Genomic DNA, 25,530 nt, shown 5'->3' with positions numbered 1-25,530 from the left:
AAATGATAAAACTTTGAGTAGATTGCGATCTGGACATGACAGATCGGCTGCTCAATTGTTCCGTATGAATCTTTTGGAATCTCCAGACTGTGTTTGCGGTATGATAGCCACTACAAATCATATATTTTTTGAATGCCCAAATAATAGTATACTGTTGAAGGAATTGATAGCAAATAATGTAAATCTCCCAACCTCAATAGAAGTATTGCTAAGAATGGAAGAAGGCAATATCTACAGAGTAATTTTAAAGTTTATAGAAAAATCAGGTTGTGTTGTTTGAATATGTGATGTAAGTTGTTTATTTGAATTTTTATATATTTAATTATTTTTATCGGTTTGTTGGATATTTTGTATATCTTAACTTTTTGTGACATATTTATTTATTGCTACTGGTACCTTTATAACAATTCACATAATATTTGACCTACCTATCCGAGACCTTCCACATTGTGAAAAGAATCGCCGGGTCCCGGTTCGTGAAGAGTTAATATATGTTTTGTCTTTAATCTTATTAATTATTTAATATGGCTACATGAACCCCGTCGTGCGAGCTAAGTTGCATACTTCCACTCCTTCGGAGTGGAAGAAACAGAACAGAAATGATAAAACTTAAATATATAAATAATTATAAATTTATTATATAATCTACGGAATGAGCGCATGACCAATATTTCACGACAGAATTAATATAACCAATGTTGTCATAGCCATAATACTTTCATGATTACTAAAATCAAAAACAATAAGTAATAAATCAACTATAGCATATTCAATCAACAATTTCTTAAAATCTAATTATATAATTATTATAAAACCATTTAATACTTGACGTGTATACTGGGTTCCCGTTATAATTTATTTGAATTATCGTACTTTATCTAGACTAGACTTAGACTAGAATTATGAGTGTAAACTGATAACCTGGCGCTAATCGCTGGTACGCCGGGTATCCTTTATGTTTGGTGCAAAGCTCTTCTGGCCGAGTAAAGGAAAGCCATTGCTGATTGAAACTTTTAATATTATGTGTCGATGACAAGCTGTATAAATACTCCCAACTTGATTTTTTTTAAAGCAGGGTGGATTTTATGGATAAATGTTGTGATTATGTCCCTGTACAGCAAGTTGTGCAGAACTTTTGTTTGTTTTTAAATACTAAATGGTCTGGTCATGTACATATATATACTGACGGTTCAGTCAAACATAATCCATAATCCTATGGGATCTTTATAAATCGGGAGGGTTTATCTGAAAGTGGTCGTATATCTGAGCTTTCTTCGATATTCACTGCCGAACTCTTTACGATATACCGTGCCATTAAAATAGTGGAAACTAATGGTTGGGGGAAAGTAGTAATTTTCTCCGATTCCAGAAGTGATATGGTCGCTATCCAGTCCTTCCAACGTTCGATCAAAGTTAATTACTTGGTCTAGAAAATTAAGGCTGTTCTAGGATTTTTAAAGAAAAAGGGGATCGAAGTTTCGCTATCTTGGATCCCGGGTCATGCGGGCATCCCGGGTAATGACAGAGCGGATAGTTTGGTAGATCATCCCGGACATGCACAAGATGTGAGGAACCAAGAGGTCTCTTTCACAGATCTGCAGGAGATCACGCGTAGAGAAGAAATTGTGAAGTACCAACAGATGTATGAGCATCAAGGGCATCAGATATTTTCGGAGGTGTCGGGTTTGGAAGGATTGACGTTTACTTATGAGCCGGTATAATTATCGCCTTACTACTTCTTTTTATTGTGATATTAATACTAACTTCGTTATTCTTTATATTTTATCTAAACTGCACCCCATATATATGTTGATGACAAATAACGCCCAATTAATAGAATCAAATAGCTTCAGGGATGATAGAGACCTGTTATGACGATCTATATATTAAACGCATAATTACTAACTTTACCAGATATTTTGAGAATAAAAAATTTATAATTCAGTTATTTTATTTTTCAATCTATAATTTAGCTGTTTCAGTATGTGAAAATTTAATATTTTTAGCACTTCCAACAATCTTTAAGCCAGTTCAGCAAATTCGACGGATGCGATAGATTTATTATCGAAAAGTATCGAAGTGTGCACACGTCCTATCCGTTTCTATTTACATCACGTATCTTTTGTTTGAGTGGTGGTCCGTGCACGTACAGAGAAAATTTCACTCAGCCCAAGATTTTCTCTTCCGTTTCGTTTTTCAAAATCATGTAAATTACACAAAGCAAGGATTAGAAAAAGCGTCGAAAATTAGACGCGTCCAGGTGTGTGAAAATAAGAAACGAGAAATCGGACACTGAAAAATTGGTCAGTGAAAAACAAAAATAGGTTTTGATGTTTTGCAATTTAATTGACGTTTGAGAATATGTCGTTTGCACGCACCAAGAGCAACCGTTTTGGCGACAAAATTGGTAAGTTAGAGTCTACAAGAAATCGGAAAGAGTGAATTTGCTTTTTTCCTGTTCAATATTAATTTTCTCCGTGACATGATTGAAAGTAATCGTGGCGCTCCGATTGGACCAATTGAAAATGATCATGTCGGCTTCAAGTGTTTTATTGGTTCGAACGCAGAACTCGAATAAATTCAACAAGATTTATTTTTTTAATATAATTATTGTATCTTTTCTTTCGCAGAAAGACCGACAACAGCGGTCGGATGCGGCACCCGCCAAACACCTAGCTCGGTTGGATCCAAATCATTTATACCAAAATTCCGCAGTCTTTCGGTAAGTTACTTTCCAAGACAACTGCATTACTACTAATGCCGGTAATAAGAATCTTACTCGTTTAAAGCAACCTCCGAGCGTGCAATCGATGAAGGACAGCCCCCGCTCCATGGGAGATCAGGTTTGCATGGAAGTTTGTATTCAACAACAATTTGCTTTTGAACGTTTATAATTCTTCAGATCAAAGATCAACGGTTGGAGAGTCCGATGCTGTGTGGAGATGAACATCTGCAATTGGAGGCGACAATCAATGAGCAGTCGACGAAGAGCGAGGAGGAATTTCGGGATTGCCCAGAGTCCAAAATTGAAGATGTCAAAGAGGTTCCTATTGTTTCGGAAATTGTTGCTAAAACAGATAATGCAGTGCCGCGCAGGAACAGTTCTTCAGGTTCAAAAAATACCTTTTTAATAAATTGATCTTAGGGATTCGTAAATATTTGAAATTTGTTAGGTATCCCCATTAAATCGCAGACTCCTAGGAGCGTGGGAAAATCGTCGACGCCGAGGAACGTTGCGAAAAGTACGACACCGCGATCCATAGCGAAGAAGTCGGGTTCGACTCTCGAGAAGCCCCAGATGAAAAGGAATTTTGATTTGTTCACTATGAAGAAGAAACATTTAGAGCAGATGAGGAAGGAGGTCGTAGAGAAACAGAAGCCTCTGATGGAGCTATACCAGACGGTGCAGCAGCTCAAGAAGAAATTGGATGAGGGTGGACGTATCGTGGCTTTAGATCCGATAAATATCGTTGAATTTGAGGATATCTCTTTGTATGTGTCGTCTACGGGCGGTGGCAACAAGCAAAATTTGGACATTTCGGCAGGTGGAGAGAATCCAGATTCCCCACCGCTTCAAGATTTGAAGAGAGAAATTCAGGATGTGTGGCACAGTTTGGCGACAATGTACAAGAGTTCCATCGAGATGCGAAGCTCGCTGTTTACGTCGATAAATTTGGACGATTTGGATAAATTGAAGGAACAAAGCGAGACTATAGATAGGGGTTTGAAGAGATCAATAGATGAGCAGGAGTCTTGCTTGGATGATCTAATGGGGAAGCTGAACCAGCAGAGCGAGTTATTCGCTGCAAGTGGTAGTAAGGAGATGCTGACGAAGATCCATCGATTGGAAGTGCAGCTGAAGGAGACATCGACGGAATTGCAGAAGACCAAGCAACAGGCTAAGGATAGAGTGAGCGCAGAGAACGCACTATTCGATGAGGAAAACGGTAAGCTAACGGAGCGTATACATCAGTTGGAGAAGCAGCTGGATACGGAAAAGCGCAAGCATCAGCACGAAGTAGAGAAGTTCAGAAACGCGGAGCTTAGCATGAAAACGTTCAAGTCGAAAATCAAAGATTACGATAGTAGCAAGCAGCAGTATGATAGCAGGATATCGCAACTATCGCAAGATTTGAGGTATTTTGGTATTCTTTGAAAATTTTAAATATTTACATGTAGACGTGTCTTGATTTAGAAACGCTCAGCTGAAGATCAAGCAAATGGAGAAGAACTACGAGAAAGAAATCGCAGAGCTGAATAAGTCACGACATCTGGACAAGTCTGTGATCGAGCGCATGAACAAGGATAGGTCAACGTTTGAAACCAGGTGTCTAATGAGTATATCGCTACGCCTCTTACACGAGTTATTCGTACCAGATTTCACATTTGAATACGTTTAGGAATTTAACAAAACAAATAATAATTTTCAAACAACATCCACCCCATATACCCCATATATTTTTTTAACCACATATTGTCTGAATAAAATAATTTCTTTATAGATTATTAGATATTTAATAAAAACATACTTTCTCATTTCTACAATAAAACACGCAAAATTGTTAATCAGAGATAAATTATATAAAGCACCACCAAAACCGACATTGTGCCGCGTCGTTTTTGGATGTGACCAGGTGAGGTCGAGCCAATGTTCGGGTGTTGAACCTCAGGATTGACGTGACAAATTTTGCTTTTGCTCTTTTGCAGACTGCAAACCGCCACTGACACGATCGAAACCTTGCGTCTTGAGGCGGAGCAACGGGAGGCGGAGCTGCAGGAGGAGCTTGAGGCGGTGCGAAACGAAGCCGACGTGTCCAATAGACAGATCATCCATCTGCAGAAGGAGTGCGAGTTGCTCCAGAAGGAGATCAACTCGCTGGAAATGCACACGCAGAACGCGGCGGATGTTATTCACGAACATAGAAGAGGAGGACCGGATGGAAGTGAGAGCAGTACACCAGCATTCATTCAATTTAATAATTTAATCGATACATTCAATTACAGAGCCTGAAACAGATAGGGAATGCGAATTGCAGATTGAAGTGGTGGCACAGAGGGCGGCGATCCGGGCGCTCCAGGAGAAGGTCGAAGCCAATGCAACTGAAAAGTTGCGATTTATTGAGACCATAGAAAAAATGGTGCTTATTGTTGGGTCGGATGTTATATGATGAATGTGTACTATAAATATTTCATATTTTATTAGAACGGAACTCCGGAGGGTATTCAGGATAGCATAGTGAAGTCGCTGGTAAAGAAGGAGGAGGATTTGACGAGGTTTGAGCAGTTGCTGAGGAAGCAGGAGGATACTATCTCCAAGCAGAAGCTGGAGATTGATACACTATACGCAAAGCAGGATCACTTGCATCGACAGATTGCAGGATTGACCGTGGAGGAGAACGGGGACGAGTTGAAGTCACTTCTGAAAGAGGGCAAGGTGAAGTTGGAGCAGGCGCTGATGAAGTCGTTGGAGAACGAACACAAGATTATCAAGTACGAACATGAGTTGGGCCAGAAGAATCAGGCCATAGCAAATTTAGAGAATCTGATGAAGGTTCGGGATGGATTGATTGGAGTTATGAAGGCCAAAAAGGATGAGATCGCAATGGAGAACCAGAGTTTGACAAAGTATTCAGAAGAGATTAGGACCTTTGTGCTCGAGGTTTGTGTCTTCATTTATGTTCAAAGTTACGTAAACACGTACGTGTTATAACAAATGTATGTTTTCCGAGTAGATACAAAATCAGTTGAAGGATAAGAGCGAGATTATCCAGGAGCTGCAGGGATTGGTAGATTCTAGATCGAAGGAGAATCATAGGCACGAGAAAAGGATAAGGGAGCTGGAAGAGAAACTTGCGATGACGAACGAAAAGCGGTATAAGTTGCAGGACACAGTCGGGTACATGGAGAAGGAGCTGCAAGCGACAAAGGCGCAGATGAATCAGATAGAGGATATGCAGACACGGTACGAACTGGGTGGTGGTGGGAGGACGGCGTCGGATAGTACGGCAATCAGGCCAATAGGTTTGCATCCATGGACCACGAACAGTGTCCAAATTCAAAAGCGTTACAAGTCTGCGTACGAGCAACAACAGCAGCAACAACAACAGCAACAACAACAGGTTGATGGTGGTATGCAACGGTCGCCACCGCAGTACATGGTCCACAGAAACTCTGCGTACGTATTGAACGGCGGCGGCATCGACCAGAATGCCAGCGTAACAGTTTTGAGTATAAAGAGTAGCGTGACGAGGACTAATAGACGCGTCGTCGAGCAACACCACCAACAACTGCACCATCACCAACAACAGTTGGGGGTGGGAGGATATCAACATCAGCAGGAGGGTCAGTGTTGCTCGATGGCTGCGGCGGTGGAGACCGTTGTCGACCAACAGCAGCAGTATCATCATAAGCAAAGATGTGGTGATGTCGCTCATTGCGTCCCATGCTTCAACAGTCCGCCGAAGAACCCGGTTTTCGGTGCTGGCCAAGAGTACAGGCCTCTCGTTTTCCGTGGCGTCGACCGATACAAGGTGTCGCATCGCGGCAACCTCCTCTGGTGTCGGCCCTCCTACGAGATGAAAGCCAATAACATGCTCATCACCAAAGACCTGATCGCGCACTCTTGCTCTCGCATCAAACAGAATCTAGATAATAGTCTAAAATTACTCAATGAAACAAAGGCGGTGTCGACTCGTAGATTTACCTGAGTGACGACGTGACCGATTCCGACAGACGAATCTAAGAAATTTATTTCTACCTAACTCAAACAATAAAAAAAAAATAATGAATATATATTTCCTTTCTTCTGTTTTAGGCCAAGAAATAAATTTCTCAGATCCTGGTGACGGCTCCGTGCAAATTAAAATTACAGTAGTATAGCTGAGAGTGAAATTTTGTAATCAATATATATATATACATATATTTATTTTTAAACGACGTTTTTTTCTAAATAAAATACTATTGTTTGTTATTGAAATATGAAAATGGATGAAAGCAGTACGTCTACTGCAATTCTGAGAATTTCTAGTGATTCGAAAGTTTCTTCTTTGTTTCCTGTGAAAAGAAGTATACGGTTTTGCAAATGGTAGGGCGGATGGTGCCAGTAGGTACACAAGAGGTAAAGACCTTTTTCAGAGAAATTTTACTAGCCAAGTGAAATCGTCATTTAGAAGAAAACCAGCCGATAAGCATGTCGAAGGCTTGCATTAAATCTGTGTACGATGATCTGATGAAATATGTCATAACTTTGAGGCAGTTCAAGGGAAAGACGCAATACCAGGACAAAGGAGAGACCAAACGACCATTTGAATCACTGAGCAGGAAGGAAAGGCTAAACGTAAGTTAATAGTTTAATTAGTAATTAGTTTCTCTGTTCACTAATAATCAACACTTACTGAATGATTTGCAGTTTGCTCAGAGATGCACCGTAGAACTAAATTCGACGTACATTTTTCTATGCGATTTTTTGGTTCGCAACAAGGGCGTTATTATCGATTACGTCAGATCGATCGAAAAACTAATTGATTACAATACGGAATTCGACAAGATCGTCGAACTCAAGCGTAAGTTAATGGAGGAATCGAGTGAATGTTTCAATGGAATGTTGGAATCAATTTTGGCCGATCTGCGGGAAATCATCAAACAATTGTCGGATATGCTTCAAATATCAAAAGAAGACTTTGACACCGATAATAGGTGGCTGATTATGTTAAAAACTTTCAGTAGCCGATTGAAGAAATGCTCGCCGCTCTACAAAAATCTGGGCGCTAGAATCTACAACGTCCAGGATGAGATTCACAACGCAATGACCCAACAGAAGTTGAAGATCTGTTATTGCAAGCACATTGTAAGGTATACGTCAGGGGAAAGCAATTACTTTCCAGGTGAGAACGGTAATTTCGTTGAAGATTTGTTGGGCGGACCAAGTGATGACGTCGAACGATATCTCAGGCAACTGGTTAACGAGAATATGGCGCGTCGCGACGGAAGCGTCGAGCATTTGAAGATCTATCTGCGATCGCACAAAGAGCACTTCGCCGAACTCGAAAAACTCAAAGCTCTTGTTTCCGAATTAACGCTGTTCAATATTCTCTTCTCAAAATTCTGGAAATCTCAGATCTTTGACATCCTCGACAAGTTTCAAATCCTCTTGAATGACTATGAGGACTTGACAGAAGTTGACACATATGAACACTAAATCCATAATGCCAAACTCTTTATTATAAGTACTTATATAAATAATATATATTTTTACATAAAAAATGTATAGAAATCAATTCATAGTTTAAACTTTATTTTTTTTTATCTATATACACAGTTATAATACATGTATTTGGGGAATTTCCCCCGGAGTCTTAACACTTCAAACACCTGTTCCTTTATTTACAAAAACAAATATAATGAACGCGGAACAAAAACAGTGAAAAGTAGAAAGTTTTTTAAAAAAATAATTTGGCACAAGGAATTTTTATCACATCCACAAACATTGTTCATTGATGACAAACTCTATCATCCCTCATGAGCGTTCCAAAATTCGTTCGTTTTTTTTTTCTTAAATAATAATTGTCCATTTTCATGCTTCATCAATAAAAGCACTCCATATTTCGCACAAGTATGCTCACCAGATAAGTTATTTTTTCTTTCAATGCTCCTGCATACTAATGATATATAATTTCAATTAATTCAATCAATAATATTAAGTAAATGGCAACAAATCAATATCTCTCATTCATTCCAGTCAACAAACTAACATTCTAATATATTCATATGTTTCAATGCAAACAATTTCAAGACAGAAAGATGACTTTCTTTTGCAGTTCTGGATAGGTTTTGTGTTATTTTGCAACAACAAAGTTAGTGCTTGGACTTTAAAACAAAAATTAGAGGAACATGCGTAAACTTTTGGACGGGATACTGACAAAGCATCATCATCCATCTGCCATATCACACATCAATTATTTGTAGTGAAAATTCAGTCGTTGAATTAAAATTTACAAGAAAAAAAACATTTCGTAATTAACGGAAAAAGAAAAAATACTCAACAATATTAAAAGTTGGTCAGGGATATATTAGCGTAAAATTGAGTTAGTCAATGACACTGGATAAAAATAACATAGAAAATAATTCTGCATGCTAGTTCTTCCTCCTTTTTTTGGCATAGTGGTGGATGGGGCAAGTAAAAGGAATGTGTTAGTAATTGGTCGGAAGGTATAAACCGAAGAGTTAACGCGCGACAATGCCAAAAAATTCACATTTCTTGCAACTGCAACGAATAATATTATGCGAGGGAGAGAAACGACATTAAAAACAGTTCAATTATTAAAATAAATTAAAAAAATATACTATATATTATTACAAATTTTAAATGTAGTAGACGTTAGAAATAAATAAAAACAAAATAAACGTTTAGTTTGGTCCATTAGATAGATGGTGGTATGTTATCGGGGAGTTGAAGTGCGGTGTAGGAGATTTATTTCAGATCAGATGGACACGACTTACTAATTAAAAAGTTTTGATATTGAGAGCAGCGCAGGAGATTTTATAAAAAATGAATGGTCAGAAATAAAAATGAATAAATTAAAAGGACAAATTGACAACATCAACACAGAAAATAGTATTTTCTCTCTCATTTCCCTTATCTCATCGCATCACTTCTTCTTAAATTCAGTATCCGATCCAGAGTCCAAATTGGCCTTTGCAATCTTCAGAATTTGGCTCGTCTTGTGGATCTCCTTATAAATTTTACCTTCGACTCGCTCTTTTTGTAAATTGGCTTTAGCAAGTTTCACGACTGTCGCCTCTAGCATCTTGTGCGACTTGTTTAGCTTCGTTTTAAGCAAGAAGTTCTCCTCCATGATCTTGGACGTCCTCTGGCTGCACTCCTCGTTGCCTGCAAAAACAACAAAAAAATATGTTAAATTGCAACCAACTAATAATAACTTTAATGCACTTACTGCATTTTGCCATAATGTTCTCTTTGTCGAGAAGATTACTCATCGATTGGGACACTTCAAGCGTCTGCAGTAATGGTCTGGCAAGTGAGACGTTCGTGTTTCCAACACCTTCCAGGCTGGAGAATCTGCCCTGATCGCTTTCGATGCCCAAATCCGGAGAGGAGTTTGCGTGCATCCTCTCCACCTCTAACGTTTCCTCATCGTTGATCAGACGCGGTGAATATCTATTGCAATATAAATCCAAGATTCTCGATCTCTGCGGAGATGAGGAGAGATGTTCTCCGGCCCCGGTCTCCGCACTCGTAGAGACCTTTGCATTAGCGGTAGCTGCAGCGCAAGAAATAGAGGCTGCGGCGGAAGCTTTGAATTGTTTATTCATCAGATCGGCGTTTTTTGATTCCAACTCGCTGATCTTCACCTGCAGCTTGGTAATCTGTACCTCAAGTACGCCCACCTGTTTCTGATATTTCTTGAGCGTGTTAAAGTCGGCCTTCAGTTCACTCATCTGCCGCACAAAATCGGCCTCGCGCTCTCCAAATCTGCTCTTCTCTGTCTCCAGCTTGGATTTGTCATCCATGATACGGGACTTTTCCAGAATAGCCTCCGAATACTGAAGAGTGGCGCGGTCCAATTCCGCTCGCAGTTCGGTGATCTTCGATCTGCTCTCCGTCTCGACCTCCTGCAAACGCATCTTCAGACCTGCCTCGTTTTTCCTGAGATGCTCGATCTTATCCTCCGATACTTTCAAAAGCTGCTTCACCGACTCTAGATCCTTAATTATGGAACGTAGATGATCCACCTCGGAACGCTTCACATACTCGGTCTCGTACATGCTCTTCATTTGGTTCGCAACCTCCGTAATTTTTATAACTTGTTGCTCTGTGCGCACCTCGAGCATTTTCATTTTCTTCTCGTAATCCGCCTCAACTTCCTTCAGTTTCTGTTTGAATTCTTCATCGGCGCACTTCAGCTTCGACTTGTACTCTGCCACTTGACCTCTGGCGATTTTCGCATGCTCCTCGGCATCCTTCGCTTCGGCCATCGCCTGCGCCCTTTCGCACTCCAGCTGATTGATCATGTTCTGCACCGACTTGGTTTTACTGTTCATATTTTTTATAAGGTTGCACTTGTTTGAGTGCAGCTCCTCGATGATCTGCTGAAGTTGTTGCACTTTGCTTTCCGAGTCAGACAAGCTGCTTCTCGATTCCTCGAGTTTCTCGTTCAGCTGGACAATTTCCAGGATCAGCCCTTCGGTTTTGACAATCTCCTCGTTGCAAAGGACATCCTTCTCCTCCAGCCTACGTTCCAGACACTCGATCTGATTGGTCAACGCTCTGATGATCTGCTTATTCTCGCTGGCACTGGAGCTCCTCTTTGACGGCGTTCGTGATTTGTTTAACGAGGATAATGCACCTTCCGTCGAATCGTCCTTCGACACCGGCTTCAAACATTCCTCGTCCAATCCTATCCTGGCCTTGGAGACTGACTTGTCCGGTTCCGACCAGGAATCGCTGCCGCTGTGATCCACGTACTTCACAGTGGATGAGGTGTTTGTCGAGAGATTGATGCGCATCAGATTCTGAAGGATGCTGTCCGGCGACGAGACGCTCTGCATCATCACCGGCGGATTCATCGAGACGATCGCATTAACTAGATCTTCGTCGTCTTTGGTCTGCTGCAGCAGTTTATTGTCGCGCAACTGCAGCGCGCTCATCAATTGTGCCACCTGGCTTCTTAACTTCTAAACCAAACAAATAACGACACATTTTTTTTTACTAAAAATTAATAGAGCGGTGTAACTATAATTACCTGTATTATTCTATCCTGCTGGTGGATTTTATTTTCCGCGCCCGGCTTGTTGTAGATGTGGCTCTGGTAGCTGAACGTGATCTGCTCGGGTATCAGACTTAACGAAGACTTTTCTTCCTCCCAATCAAGATCATCATCATCTACCTCTCCTCCTTCACTGTTAGTTTGATTTAGAAATTCATAGATATCCAAGGTATCGTTCTGCGTCTTCAGCAACGTCGAAATATTGGAGAGCTGCATTAAACTCTCGTCCGGATTCATGTTGATGGACAGCGAAAGCGAACGCGATAGATTCAGACTATCGTCGATGTACTGGCGAATCCGCGATGTATGTCCGAGTAATCCTAGCACAATTTTCTTCTTCAAAAGAGAACTGAGGAAGGTGGCCAACTCCTTCAGACGCACGTTCAATAGTTGACACACCTGCTGGGTATCGCAGCGCATCCGTTCACATGTCTCTAATTCCAGCCGTAGATTCTTCGCCTCGTCTTCGTCGACATTCAAATGTGAGACTTCATCCTTGAGCTCCTCAATTTCGTTAAGCAATCGCAATCGTTCGTCCGACAGTTTTCTCAGCTTTTCCTTGAACGTATCTTCCAATGCTTTGCGCTCCTCCAGTTTGCATTGCAGCGCCTTCAACACGTCGTCCTTTGCTGCCACGTCCTTGCGAAGCTCAGAGATTGTCGCATCCTTCGACCCGGACTTCTGCAATCGCTCGATCTCGCGGTTCTTGTCCCACAGTTCCTTGTTGACGACGCTCTGCAGATCGCATGTCCGTTTCTTCAGCTCCTTCTCCAATCGCTCGATTTCCTTGTCCTTGTCCTCGCTCTTCTGTATCCAGTATCCAACCTTCTCGTTGCCAACGTCGAACTTCTCAGACGGTTGCTCATCGCGAGAACACGCCTCGAACTGTAGATCGACAATTTCGTCCTTCAATCGCTTCGTCTCCTCTAAAGCGCGCTCATGCCGTTGTTGTAGCTCCTCCATGTGCTCATCCTTCACTCGGAGAATCTCTTTCAACAACTAAACCGAATAATCTCGTAAATAATAGTAAATATAAATGGCAACAATAAAACATACTTTTTTCTCAGTCTCCAAGTTCTCATTGTATTGTATACTCTTTGCCAGTAGTTCTTGCGGATTCTCAGATGAAGTAGTTTCCAGAGCGAGCGCCGAGCACTGCAAAAATATAAAACAAACATGTGGAAAATAACAAACAAACAGCAACCAAACGATGAATCAAATACACTCATGATGAGTCCTGGAAACGTAAAGGAAATCCGCTATACATCTGAGAATATGTAAATAATAAAAAAAAAACCAAGAAAACCAAAATTTGCATGCTCTTTATTTTCAATAAAATAATAATTTAAAAGAACATTATTCTAAGTAACAGAGATGTTACATAAATGAGAAAACAAATATTAAACATTAAAAAAAACAGCAAACAAACAAAACAAAAAATAAAACCAAAATTAAACAATAAAATGCTTTTGTTTTTGATATCAAGATTAGTTTCGTTTCCCTTTATTAATTGGCCTGTGTTAATATAATTTCTATTCATAATATATTGTTAATAATTTATGTATAAATATAAGTATAATTCTTTTGAAGCAGTTTGATTGTTGTAGGAGATACAGATTTTGATTTTCTGGTTAGTTTAGTTAAAAAAAGGTCTACGATCTTTGTTATTTAATTAGCGTCGTATCCCTACTATTTTCATCGATTAAATGTTTAGATGGAAATAAACAAGATACTTGGTGGATGGATCAGGTGGAGGATTCATAAGCACGGAGGTAAGACGAAATTAGTATACCTGTGTCCAAAACATGATACCAAAACTAGAAAAATTGTAAACACACAGGTAAAAAAAAGGAAGCTACATTATTAATAGAAATATTGTAATTATTTAAAAATAAAATTACCTGATCTTTTCTTTAAATACTAATACTAAATAATAGTAAAACAGGCACTAACGTTATTTGTAAAACTCGAGATAAATATTATTACTAGAAAAATAAATAAGCAAATCTACAGTCTTAAAACTAGTTTAGCCTAAAAAGCAAGTTTCAGTGACCTTTTGGCAGACAACACACGAAAACATCGCGCATTGACTCATCCGCTATTCCGGTAAATACTTGCTAAGGGAAGCAACTCGTAGGTAATAGAAGCTTTGACTAGAATATAATTAACAAGCGCACTGGATCTACCTATCACATCTCACGTTTGAATAAGCCTCTAATATATCTATAAAAACGACGCGTGATTTATTTGTTTCTTTCTATTGTCTTGAATTCGAATTATTACGAGCGTCATGAGCTGTGTTCACGTATGCTAAAACTAATTCCGTTCACGAGCTGCCGCTTCAACTCGCAAGAGAGGTGTTTAATTTAGTTATTTTTAGAAATGGAGTGTACACGCGATTGCAGTATACAACTCAAACTCTTCCTCCACGGAAGAAGAGAAGAAAAGCAAATAGTAGAGTAATAAGAAGATAGAGAGCGCATCGTTCCCCTAGAAATAAGCACAGAGCTATGATTAATTAATAAGCAAGAAGTCTGCAGAGTTAGAACTCAAAGGAGCTTTCGACAGTGGCGTAACGTTCGGATCGTTTACAAATTGATATTTAAGAAATTTGTATTATATGGAAACCTTTGATGAATGAATCTAGTTTGCAGGTCCCTCCTATATAAGCTACACAGCAAGACTAATAATTTTTGAAAAACTAGATCTATGAAAAATTTAACTGGGAAAAACCTTTGTCAATTTTCTACTGACATTATTTGTTAAGAGTCTTAATTTTAAGACTACTGCGACATCTACTTGTTCTAAGTTTAAGTACCTCAGCGTCGGACGTCGGTGATGCTGCCGTCAGATTAAGCTCGGATATTTTGGTCTGAAGAAGCGACGTTGATCTGCTGCGGTTGTTACTGTTGTTGCTATTTCCTGTGGATGGGTCGGAAGAATTTGTCATCGCAGATCTGTTGCTATCGTCCATCTGAGATTGATGACGATCATGGTGTTGTTGCTGCAGCTTCCCAGACAACTCCTCGATCTTCTCGTCTCGCTCCTTCACGTTCCTCTGCAGCTCCTCGATCTCCTTCTGGCTTTTCTTCCGCTTCTCGATCATCGTTTGGATAATACGGCACGCTTTCAGCTGATCCTGCTCCAACTTTTTCGCGTGTCCTCGGCTCAGCAGCAGCTCATTCTGCAGATCGTCCACGCAGAACGAGTGGTCTGTGTTGTCCATGCTGACGTCACCATCTTCGTTGCCGCTCATCTGCATACTGGAATTTGGGGTGGTGCGATGCGGACGGAAGATACCCGACGAGTTTACTCTTGATACCGATTTAGGTGAATGTTCTGGAGTCGTCGCCGCACTGCGCACTGGAAATGAAGCGGGGTCAGAATGGTCGGGGGTGGTGCGAGCCGTTGGTGGTCGCGGACTCCCGAAGTCTTTTTTACTTTTAACCTCGTTTTGGGCCGACTCGAGCTTCGCTTCCAGACTGAGCACCTTCTGCTTGTACCGCTCGACCGTTCCCTCGAGCTCGCTGATCTTGTTGTTCCGATTCGAGACAGCGATCTTGTTCTTCTCGTTCCTCTTGGCTTCATGCTCGCGCTGCGCTTTCGTATCCTCATAGAGCACCTCCATTTCAGACAATCTCTCCTGCGCCTCCTCAAGGTCGTTCGCTTTCATGCTAAGCTCGCCCTCGTAGTAATTGACCTCGTCCTTTTTTACTAGCAGCTCCTGCTCGACTGTCTCGAGCTTTGAACTAACCTCTGCCAGGGATTGCGACTTCTCCTCCAGTTCGGCCATCGCCTGCTCAAGCTTCTCAGTTTTCTCTGTCAGCGCCACTTGCAGCTCTTCAACGTCCAACGTCGGTTTAGGGTATTTTAACAAATTGCTCAACTTCTCCACAGTTTCCCTCTCGCACCGTAACTAAACAGAGCACACATTAAATTTCAAATAGAATTCACATTTCAATATCGCTATCAACAAAATAATAATTTGAAAAAGAAAAAATAAACCAACTACGATAAGAAAGGTATGAAGACGTACCTGATTCTCCAAATCGGCGACTTTGTTTGTCAAGGTGAAAGCCTGCGAGAAGACCTCTGAACGGCCGTCAACGGATGAATGATCACCTTGCGATCGAGATTCCTCTTGCACCATCTGAAACACAACAAATCTAAATATTAAAACTGAACCTTTTATTTGGTATTACACAACAAACTCTTACGTCGAATTGCTGCTGGAGCGTGTCGAGCTGCACCTTAAGATCTTCGATTTCTTTCCGCTTGTTCTCTGCCTCCTTACGGTACTCCTCCTCTTCAATCTCGATGGCAGTCACCGCCTGGCATAGCAGATCCTGCTTCTCCTGCAGCTCCTTCCGCAACGTCTCCAATTCAACCTAAAATTACAACAAAATACAAAGTTAATTAAAGATAATGTCAAAAAGTCTAGTTGCTTTTCTAAAAGATTATTACCGAGAGTTCTATGTTTTTTTTGACGGCGCTCTCCGTGTCTAAATTGTAGTTGGGTCCCATGCGCTCCTCCAGAAGGTAGATTCTCAGCTTAAGATTAAAGTTCTCTTTGCGCAAAGTTGTCAGCTGCTCCTCGAACTCCTTTACGCTGCATCCTCGAGATGCGCCGCGCGCTCCTCCCAATCCCATGGAATCTGAAAATTCGAATAAACATTAAAATTTTACAATTTGCATACATATAATAATATGTTCTTTGCGTTTACCGCAAGATTTGACACGATCAACTTCACACTCTTCGCAATCAGAAAACGTAGCCATATCAGCTTCAGCAGCTATACGTCCTTCCTCCATGTTTAGCACTGACTTTATGACATCCTTAATGTAAAATCTGGATGCCATGACCAGTTTGAACTTACGCAACACGCGCACAAACACAATCGGATCGACAATTTCAATCGGAATCGGTCTATTGTTTATGATTCTTCTATGCTGTATCTTACGTCAGAAGAAGAAGAGGACATCCATGTACATATTATATAAATGAAAGAGGAAAGCCTTCGCACCGCGAGACTCGTACACCGCCCGGAAATGTTTCAAGAAGATGTCGCGTTCGTGGGCGCAGAAAGGATCACAGAACTCAAGCAAACACGGACCGAAAACTTTGTACAAATTCCCAACCGGCAGGCAGAAACTGCACATAATTAAACGTCCGAACGTCGTCTGAAATTCTTCCCGCGAAATATTGTATGATGTTGACGGGCAAATCGAGCTTCTGGTGGGCGGATGTATTGTTGCACGAGGGAAAATAATTCGGGATGGAAGGAATTTCCGAAAAAAGAATAGGAGAAAAAACACGCACAGTAACAAAACTAATTTGACATCTGAATGATTTCGAATGTGGAAAAAAATAAATAAAAATGAAATCAAGTCAAATAAAATGCGAGGTAGACGGATGAGTCGTGGCCGCCTTTGACCTCCAAAAAGTGCGCCTCTGTTTACGGTCTATTGAATGAAGGATATTGCATAACAGCATCTGGGTATGTTTCGTATTTTGAATTACGTATTATTATTATTAGTTCCGGAAGAAGGAGTTGATGGGAACGGAAAGGAGAAAGAGGAGAAGAGGACGCATCATCAACTAAGTCCTCGGAATTAAATAGCAGCGGTACTGGTCCCCTCGAACTGGCAAGGCAATTAGTACGATGTGTATTTTAAGAACTTTTTAAAAACGCATTTCCTGTTAAGATTGCACGAAGTAAGACGTCGATGCAACGAGACATGGATATATATATATATATACAGTGGCGGATTAGCGCAATACCACCCCGCTTTTACATTTTATTCTTGGGATGTTGAACCTAAGGGTGGTATTTTTTGTCGGGATGTCTGCTCCTCAAAAACAAATACATTTATCAAATAAACAAATATTTGAATTGGAAATATCTAGAGGGAGTTTTATTTGCTCCTGGGGCCTCTCAAGTGATTAATCCGTCACTGTATATATATCGAAAGAAAGTTACAGCTGGAACGAGGCAGAAAGAGTTGCCAACATTAAAACAATTTTTCTTTAGAACATTCAGCAACCCCTTATAGAAAACGAAAGCCTCCAATAAGAAGATTCAGTAACCCTATAAATACTAACACTATGTGAACTAGAATATCATTCTTAACCAAATTAGTATTGATACACTAACTAATTATTTTTAAAATACAATCAAGATATAAAACAATGTACGTTCGTATTGATTTCGAATATATTTCATTAATGCTCAAATTTATAAGTAAATAGTGCATGAAGCAATGCAAAGTAAAGAAAATAATACATTTTATTTGACAAATTAATATTATATTTAATATTGGCAATAAGTAAACAATTACAAAATGATAAAAAGAAGGAATGGAAAAGATACAAGTTAAAGTCCTTCCTTTATTTAATTCCCCTAGATAAATGTATTTTGAGTTTTGTTGGGCTTCTCTTTCATTGAACCGTTGCCAGAAGAGAAGAGCGAACTCGCAGCATTCGGCGGAGACAGACAATTTGCAAAGAGAGAAGGGGAGCAAAGGATAGAAGTCAGACAAGACGGATCAAAATACTTCATCTCTTTTCTGTACCTGCCAATTGCCGTAGCGCCATCTCGCTTACATTTCTAAATTTAAATTCGCGCGCAAAAACAACACGCACACGCCGATCCTAACTTACGTAATTGGGTCACAAACTCATAATTCTTCTTCTGCCGAAATGAATCGTAAGGAATTTATTTTCGACCCCTCAATTTTCGAATAGATTAATTCCCGTGCAAACAATTAATTACATAATTTTGTGGAACTGAGAAGAAATAAAATCGTAGGTTTGGTTTATTTACGTTTACATTTTTTGGCATGGTTTTTCGACAACTCAAAAATAATACCCGCTATAAATAAAAAAAAAAGCGCACGCGCTGATTTTGAGTTATGTAGCAAACGTAAATATATTCTCACTATCTCCAGAATACAATGACGAAAAATTAACAGTACTTTGGAAATCTTAACCAATATAATTTACGTTTGTTATATTTATTTTTCATACAAAAAAAAATAGGCGGGAATAGAAATTAAACAGTTTGTCCATGTTGCTTATGTTTAGAACCTGTCACGAATTAAGCAACCCGATTATATTTCAAACAAAATAGAGGCGCGACAATTGATATACTACAAAGTTGATGATACAGCAAAGAAATAATACTTACATGCATTTGAAGTATCCGCATCCAGCGTCGTTTCGTACAGCTGACTTGGACTCGTGCTGCAAAAAAAGAAAAAACATTAGCTACAATATTTCACCCGGCGCATCCGCCAACAACATATTTATTAACCGTATTAGTAATTTTTCAACGTTCATATACACAAAGATTTGTACGTTCAAGTAACGATTTACTGGAACTCAGCAGTTCTGAGCCAGTCCCAATTACACAATACTGTGCTAGATTTTTTTGAACTTTGACCCTCAAAAGGAGGCAATTTCGTCGTTGTTCCAAAGAAACGACGATATTTTGAGTGGTTTTTAATGTATTTTGTACATCCGCAAAAGCTTTGACGCCCATAGTACAACGTCCTTGGAAGTGACCCATTTCCACAAACCTTTTCTCATAGCAATACTATCGAGGTCAAAGCTTGTTCGATTTTCGGGACGAAACGGTTTGTATACGTCCAAGATGAAATGTGAAAATGGAAAACATAAAAATTTCCAAAGGAAATGTAAATATTTTGGTTTGCTTGTTGCTCCATCGCAATTCGGTGCGGACGAACCGACGTAAATGTTTTTTTTTGATTTTAATTTCGTTACGGCCATCGATTAATCTAAAATATTCAACGATACGAAAAACAATATAATATCGCTCCCTATCAAATTCAATCGAGTGAATGAGAGTTCAATTATATCGTACAGTTTGCGGCACGCGACATCAGAGCGAGAAAGAGAATAACAGTCAATTTTTTGCGACGGCAACCTAGAAATAATGTTACTATTGCATTACCTAGAACACGTTGCTATGGAACTAAAATAACGCAAACAGACTAGTTTAAACTATGGACATCGTGCGTTCCCTTGGTTTCCACCAACTTACAGTTCGAAATTTTGATGAATCTTTTCTCCTTCATTGTACGCAACTTTTACTCGCCATTATATCTACGCATCTCTTTAGGTCGCACCCGAACGAACGTGTTTCGTTTTTGACATTTCGAGGCGAAGTCGGGCGGCGGCTTTATTTTCGTATGCCCGTTTTAATTACCACGTAAATATAGAAATGGAAGTAGCAGCAACAACAAAACAAAAAGAAAGGAAAAGAAAAATACGTGAAGATGTCGCACAACGAGTGTATGTAGGTAAGGAACGGAGCATGAAAAAGGATGCGAGCGGAAAAGAGAGCAGAGCGAGGGTGGATGGATATGAAGTGTAGAGTTTTAAGATTGATACTTGGTTCATTTGGTGTTTTGCATTCCATAGGTTTAAACTCATTAAACGGGACAAACAAAGAACATGTAAGCAAGTGGAACCTCTTTGTATATGTACACTTAATTTGCCCATTATTTCATTCTAATCAATATAAAAAAACTGTTATTACGTAATAAAAAAGTAACAATCTACAGATACATTAAGGCAAATAAATAATAAGTACGGACTTTTGCACAGACATGTGTGTGTCTCTTCTTTTGTAAATGTAAACTCGTAACTATAGAGATTATAGAGAAAAGCTGATAAAGAGCAAAGAGTCTCCTTCGTTTCGGGGTCAACGGATGATTAGGACTACTCTTATCAGCTGTTAAATAAGACACTCGATGTAGAAAATCAGGCAAACAGGAGAAGGAGCACGATGGCAGATAGATATAGAAATAGCGTCCGGTCTCCGCTTTTTAATAGACGACGATGCACATAGTTTCGGCAGCGTCGCGATGCTCACCATCGGCAATAGCAGCGACAGTAACCCGGAGGAGTCGCGTATTCTTCTTAACCTTTCGTTTATAATCGCCATATGAAGAGGCCAACGAACCTTCTTCTGTCGCTTATCCTCTTCCTATTGGCGCTATCGTGGGCGTCGGCGTCGCGACGCCTGTTGTGAAACAAACGCACACTGACTAATAATCCAGGAAGTGCGTGGCACTCGGTCGCAGCAGCTATATTAACCAACAGCAATATGTGGTGATGGCATTCCTCACATATTGTCTCTAATCTTGCGGGCGTTGCAGATGCAGGCAACATCGAAATCTTTTTAAATTAGAAGCGAAAGAACCGTAATCTCATTCATGTTTTTGGAGCAGATGTGGCGTGCCGCGAACGGAGAGAGGTGGTGGTGGTGAATATATGAAGAAAATTATGAAGCAACTAATGAGTAAACAACAAACCCCGCACGTTTATTTCTGGAGCCCGTTTATATATCTCTACCGCCCTCACCAGACTGTTTGGTGCTTCAAAAACCATATCTAGTCAAATCCGGTCTATAAATATAAGAAGGAAATCCGTCTTCAAATAACCACAAAGACAAACAGCACCCCACGTGAAGAAATCGGAATGATTTATACTTCACGTCGAATAGAACAAAATTTGCTTTTAGCGCTCAAAGAACGGTTCAAATCATGAAACATGAATCAATTAATAAAAACAATCATTGTTGTTGATTCAAAGTGAAATCTAATAACGGCAAATATGCAACTACATAAATAATTATCTGTCCGAAAATATGGTATAAATTTGAAAGAAAATGTTAGATTATCTAGAATTTTGAAACGTTTTGAGTTAATTTTGCATATTTTTGATATTTTAATATTTAAAAATTAATTCAGATTATCCGAAAATACACAAGTAAATAGACAAGTAAAGTAAACTATTATAAAAGATTTACAAAAAAAAATAGAAAATTTAAAAATATTAATTTATATATTATGATATAATAATGATTCATACTTTAATGTAAATAATTTTTTATTAATAATTCATATTAATATAGTTAAATCACATGATTCTATACCAACATCTTCGTAACTTGATGTATTTAACAGAGTTGTCGTTCAGTCCACATAATATATCTCAATTTAAAATAAAAGTAATGTAATTAATATATTATTATTTGATATAATTATATCCAACATCATCATTTTATAGCTACCGCCTCAGACTCGTAGATTCAAATATAAATTGTATTTAAAAACAAAATAAAGAAAGAGCAAGTCTTTATCGCAATATGAAATGTAGAGTACATTCACCACATACATTCAAAATATAGCACCCAACCAGTTGTTGCTTCGTTTTGCGATATGACTAATCAATTTAACGTTGGCTTTGGCTGACGAGGTCGAATTAATTGAAAACGACGCGCGACAAAAACCCAGAGAGAGACGCTGGCTTGCCCTTCTCATCCTTTACTCTGGTGGTGCCCACGCTGCAACTGCAATTACCAGAAGTGAAGCAGTATTTCCATCCTTCCCAACAACAATCTAATGCAATGCAATTTTAAAAGATGGTCAATGGGAAGAGCACAATGCCTATTCCAATTTATAAAAATCACCATTCAAATCTTTGTTTGAATTGACTGACTGGCACATGCTCATGGTAAACAAAATTGCGACTATTACGCAAGATTACTTTTTTATTGGACGTTCCTTGTGTTGGCGTAATATATAGTGAAATTCATCTGCACGAATAACACACACATATATACCCGACAATATACATATACATATTATCATTAATATGGAGTTTCTAAAATTAGAGCATTGCGTCAGAATCGGGAAGCATCCGAAAACCATCCTCTATTAGCGTTCTATCATTCTCTTGTTGCTCATCGCAAAATTTCATAGAAACTGCAATCTGGGGAGAATAACAAGGATTCAGGTCATTTATACCAAACACTGATTATCTAATGGGAAAAGAAAGCTATAGTGCATTTTAAGAAGATAAAAAAGTTAAATTTCATTGAACCAAACGACGTTATGTTATATTTACACGTAATACGGTTTTATTTTCACACTGGCAACGTTTCTTTCTCTCTCGCTATGTTTCTGTATATCCCGTGGCAAACTAAAAATATCAAAGTAGTTGGCAAGAGCTCGCAGATAGGCAGGAGGACGACTTTTCTGTCAGTCCACCTTGCGACTTGCGTTTTACTTTTATTTTCTTTCTATTTCATAATAATAAAAATTATCCGCATACATTTATTTATTAATCTCCAAAATCCAAAATATTATCGTCGGTAACAAGTAGAAAGGAGCATCGATAGAACAAGAATAAAACGGAAGAATTAACTTGCGAGCAGTGATTAAAAGGATGCGGGTTACCCATTATGTTCGGTTGACAATACATGGTGTTTTAATTACCCAGACGATAACTGTGTATTTCACTTCATATTTGGAAACGCGATCCAATTTCGTTAAGCCATAAACAACGTGTACGAACGTGCATTATGCACGAACGTCTGTAATATTTGAATAATCAGGATGATAGGAAATGTATGACTATATTTGCAGATAACGGTATTAGTATAAAGACACTGTACAAATATCAAAAACAAAAGAAAATTCTAAATCTAGATAGCTGTGTCAACAAGTAGTAAGTTTCTCAATCAATAGCGTCCTTACACCATAAAAGTGGTTGTTCCTAATTAATGTGTATTTAGTTTGCAAATCTGTTAGACACCTTCGGTATCGCGTAGACTGTTAACAGTATTGTATTTATCGTTGATTGCGAGTCGTCAAAGTTTCAACCAGTCACGTACTTCATTAATTTATTGTTGTCATAGAGATGAATGACAATAATGTTTTCGATGTGAAGTAAACTTGGGTGTACGATGAGAGAAGAGACATGTGCTTACCAGAAGGGACTTTTCGGGGCCGGCTGCGAGATCGACCTTCGCGGGGGGCTTCCCGCCCCTGAAAAGTTGAAGAAGGACATCTACGTCGTCTAACTACCAAAAAGATTGGTGGAGGGAGGCTAACCACCAAACGGGTGCATCAGAAACAACAAGAAGAAACTAAGAGAAGAACAATAACAACAATCTCAGCCACCTCTCGATGTCACATTGTACACAAACACGCACACACTGCTCCACTCTTTGCAAAGGCTACGTTTCACTACCCCTGCTACATTGCACGCCCTTTACCATCTCAGAATGATCATGACCTTTCTCCTCGCTAAGTTCTAAGATAACGAGCACCGGCAATTCGTACTGCTTGTATAGAGTTATTGATATCGTTGATGTTGTGGTTCGTCAGCGAAGCGCATACCCATATACCACACGTGCAAACAATGCGACCGTTGCTCAAAGACTGAAAAAGTTCGCGCCTGTGCGTCTCGCGCGCGCTCTGAAAAAGACGAGCGCCGCTTCAGCCAGCATCCACGAAAATAAACGAAGATTACATATTCCCCCGCTCTACAGCGTCACATCCTTTCAGCCCCAGCATCCTCTCACGACCTCGTCCTCCGTCCGCTAATCGATACTCATCCCATTTGACCCTCTCACTCTTACATTATTCAAAACGAATTACAACCAGTTACTTAGAATTACTTCTCTCATCCTATTCGACACATCTGCGCAATCCTCATGAACTTTTCTCAAGCTTCCAAATTACTTTTATATCAATATTTTATAAACCTATAATAATAAATACCTGTTGATGGATATATACAAATTTGATATTTTTATTTATACTTACCCCTTAAATTGTGCATATCTGCCCTTATAATATAATACAAATGTACATATCTAGTGTTAGTCACTTTTCCCTATATAAAAATACAAACATTATTATAATAATGACAGCAAAGAACTTAAAATAAAAATAATCATTTTTTTCTCAATAAGAAAGTATTTGTAATACCATGAACGTTTTTCGTTGAAATAAACAAAACAAAATAATTATTATTTGACTTACTTTGACACTACAATAAATTTAAAAACAAATAATTCGTAAATCCAACATTGTTTCAATTGAATTTGAAATTTTAACACCCTTGCATTAATTTGTTGACAAAATGTTATTCTTAAGTAGCCTATGACATAAACAAAACAAAATCATTGAAACAATACAATTGTGTTTACGACTTTCTTTGACATTTGAAAAACACATATTTACTAAATATAATGAACAATTTGTAATTATATCCATATACAGGGAACCTCGAGCACCTCGCATAAGGCATTTCGCTACATCATTTTTAAAACTTATGTACACATATTATGTATATTTTGAATATATTAACCATCTTCGATTTTCTTTGTAAGCTTTGCTTAAAGCTGACTATACTTTACAATTATAATTTGTGTTTGTTGTAAATGCAAAACACAAATGTATTGTGTCCAATCATTATTATAATATATAAACACACTATCTACGCTTTTTTATATAAACAAATATTAAAAGTATAAAGAGACTTCCCGACTTGATACAGGTAATATAAACAAATATAAACTCACTTCACCGTCTGTGAATCGGAAAACAGTCCCTGGTGTTAGTGGTCATTCTAGTTGCATCTTAGTGTTGTTTGTGATCACAAAATTTCCAAACTAGTTTCAGACATGTTATTTGTGTTTTTTTTTGTGCAAAATTTAAAAACACTTGCATGTCTCCGAATAAAAAGCCAAAGAATAAAAAGCAAAATCATTAAAAGAAAAAACAAGTGTGTGTTAATAGGAAAATAGAATTTACCTTTCTTCCAAGGCGATTGTGGAATCCACGGTGGGTACATCCACGATTTCGCTCATTATTTTTAAGAGTTCAACGAGTCGACATTAAAGAACAATTACACAAATCTTTA

At 38.9% G+C, this 25,530-nt stretch overlaps 2 protein-coding genes across 4 annotated transcripts; one reads left to right on the top strand and one right to left on the bottom strand.

Annotated features, from left to right (window-relative positions):
* Positions 1–2,227: 2,227 nt before the first annotated feature.
* On the top strand, positions 2,228–6,849 carry LOC108557692 (protein MLP1-like). The gene is made up of 11 exons (XM_017914327.1): positions 2,228–2,407; positions 2,631–2,722; positions 2,790–2,843; positions 2,903–3,110; positions 3,174–4,137; positions 4,196–4,394; positions 4,588–4,634; positions 4,708–4,943; positions 5,005–5,138; positions 5,204–5,659; positions 5,733–6,849. The coding sequence occupies exons 1-11, from the start codon at positions 2,362–2,364 to the stop codon at positions 6,705–6,707; spliced, it is 3,411 nt and encodes a 1,136-aa protein (XP_017769816.1). The 5' UTR covers positions 2,228–2,361; the 3' UTR covers positions 6,708–6,849.
* Positions 6,850–9,046: 2,197 nt separating this feature from the next.
* Positions 9,047–25,492, bottom strand: LOC108557712 (centrosomin). Of its 3 annotated transcripts, none has more exons than XM_017914354.1 (10): positions 25,422–25,492; positions 18,974–19,029; positions 16,251–16,441; positions 16,004–16,174; positions 15,823–15,936; positions 14,605–15,702; positions 12,843–12,941; positions 11,763–12,785; positions 9,954–11,694; positions 9,047–9,889 (listed from the first exon to the last, which is right to left on the bottom strand). In XM_017914354.1, the coding sequence occupies exons 1-10, from the start codon at positions 25,475–25,477 to the stop codon at positions 9,648–9,650; spliced, it is 4,791 nt and encodes a 1,596-aa protein (XP_017769843.1). In that variant the 5' UTR covers positions 25,478–25,492; the 3' UTR covers positions 9,047–9,647. The 3 variants fall into 3 exon arrangements, with proteins under 3 accessions (XP_017769843.1, XP_017769842.1, XP_017769841.1); XM_017914353.1 differs by lacking the exon at positions 25,422–25,492 and adding an exon at positions 23,588–24,131; XM_017914352.1 differs by lacking the exon at positions 25,422–25,492 and adding an exon at positions 20,774–21,287.
* Between the last annotated feature and the right edge of the window lie 38 nt (positions 25,493–25,530).

This window comes from Nicrophorus vespilloides, unplaced genomic scaffold (assembly GCF_001412225.1).
Source record: "Nicrophorus vespilloides isolate i.1.1-1 unplaced genomic scaffold, Nicve_v1.0, whole genome shotgun sequence".
NCBI classification, from domain to species: Eukaryota; Metazoa; Arthropoda; class Insecta; order Coleoptera; family Silphidae; genus Nicrophorus; species Nicrophorus vespilloides.
The sequence above is the reverse complement of the archived record's forward strand: the minus strand, read 5'-3'. Positions and strand labels throughout refer to the sequence as shown.

Coding starts and splice junctions, on each gene's coding strand:
- LOC108557692 (XM_017914327.1), top strand. CDS start 2,362: ATGTCGTTTGCACGCACCAAGAGCAACCGTTTTGGCGACAAAATTG. Junction 2,723..2,789: donor CAAAATTCCGCAGTCTTTCG/GTAAGTTACTTT, acceptor ACTCGTTTAAAG/CAACCTCCGAGCGTGCAATC. Junction 4,635..4,707: donor TCGTTTTTGGATGTGACCAG/GTGAGGTCGAGC, acceptor GCTCTTTTGCAG/ACTGCAAACCGCCACTGACA.
- LOC108557712 (XM_017914352.1), bottom strand. CDS start 20,982: ATGTTGCCTGCATCTGCAACGCCCGCAAGATTAGAGACAATATGTGAG. Junction 19,030..20,773: donor AGGATAAGCGACAGAAGAAG/GTTCGTTGGCCT, acceptor CTTTTTTTGCAG/CACGAGTCCAAGTCAGCTGT. Junction 15,703..15,822: donor TCGCCGATTTGGAGAATCAG/GTACGTCTTCAT, acceptor TGCTCTGTTTAG/TTACGGTGCGAGAGGGAAAC.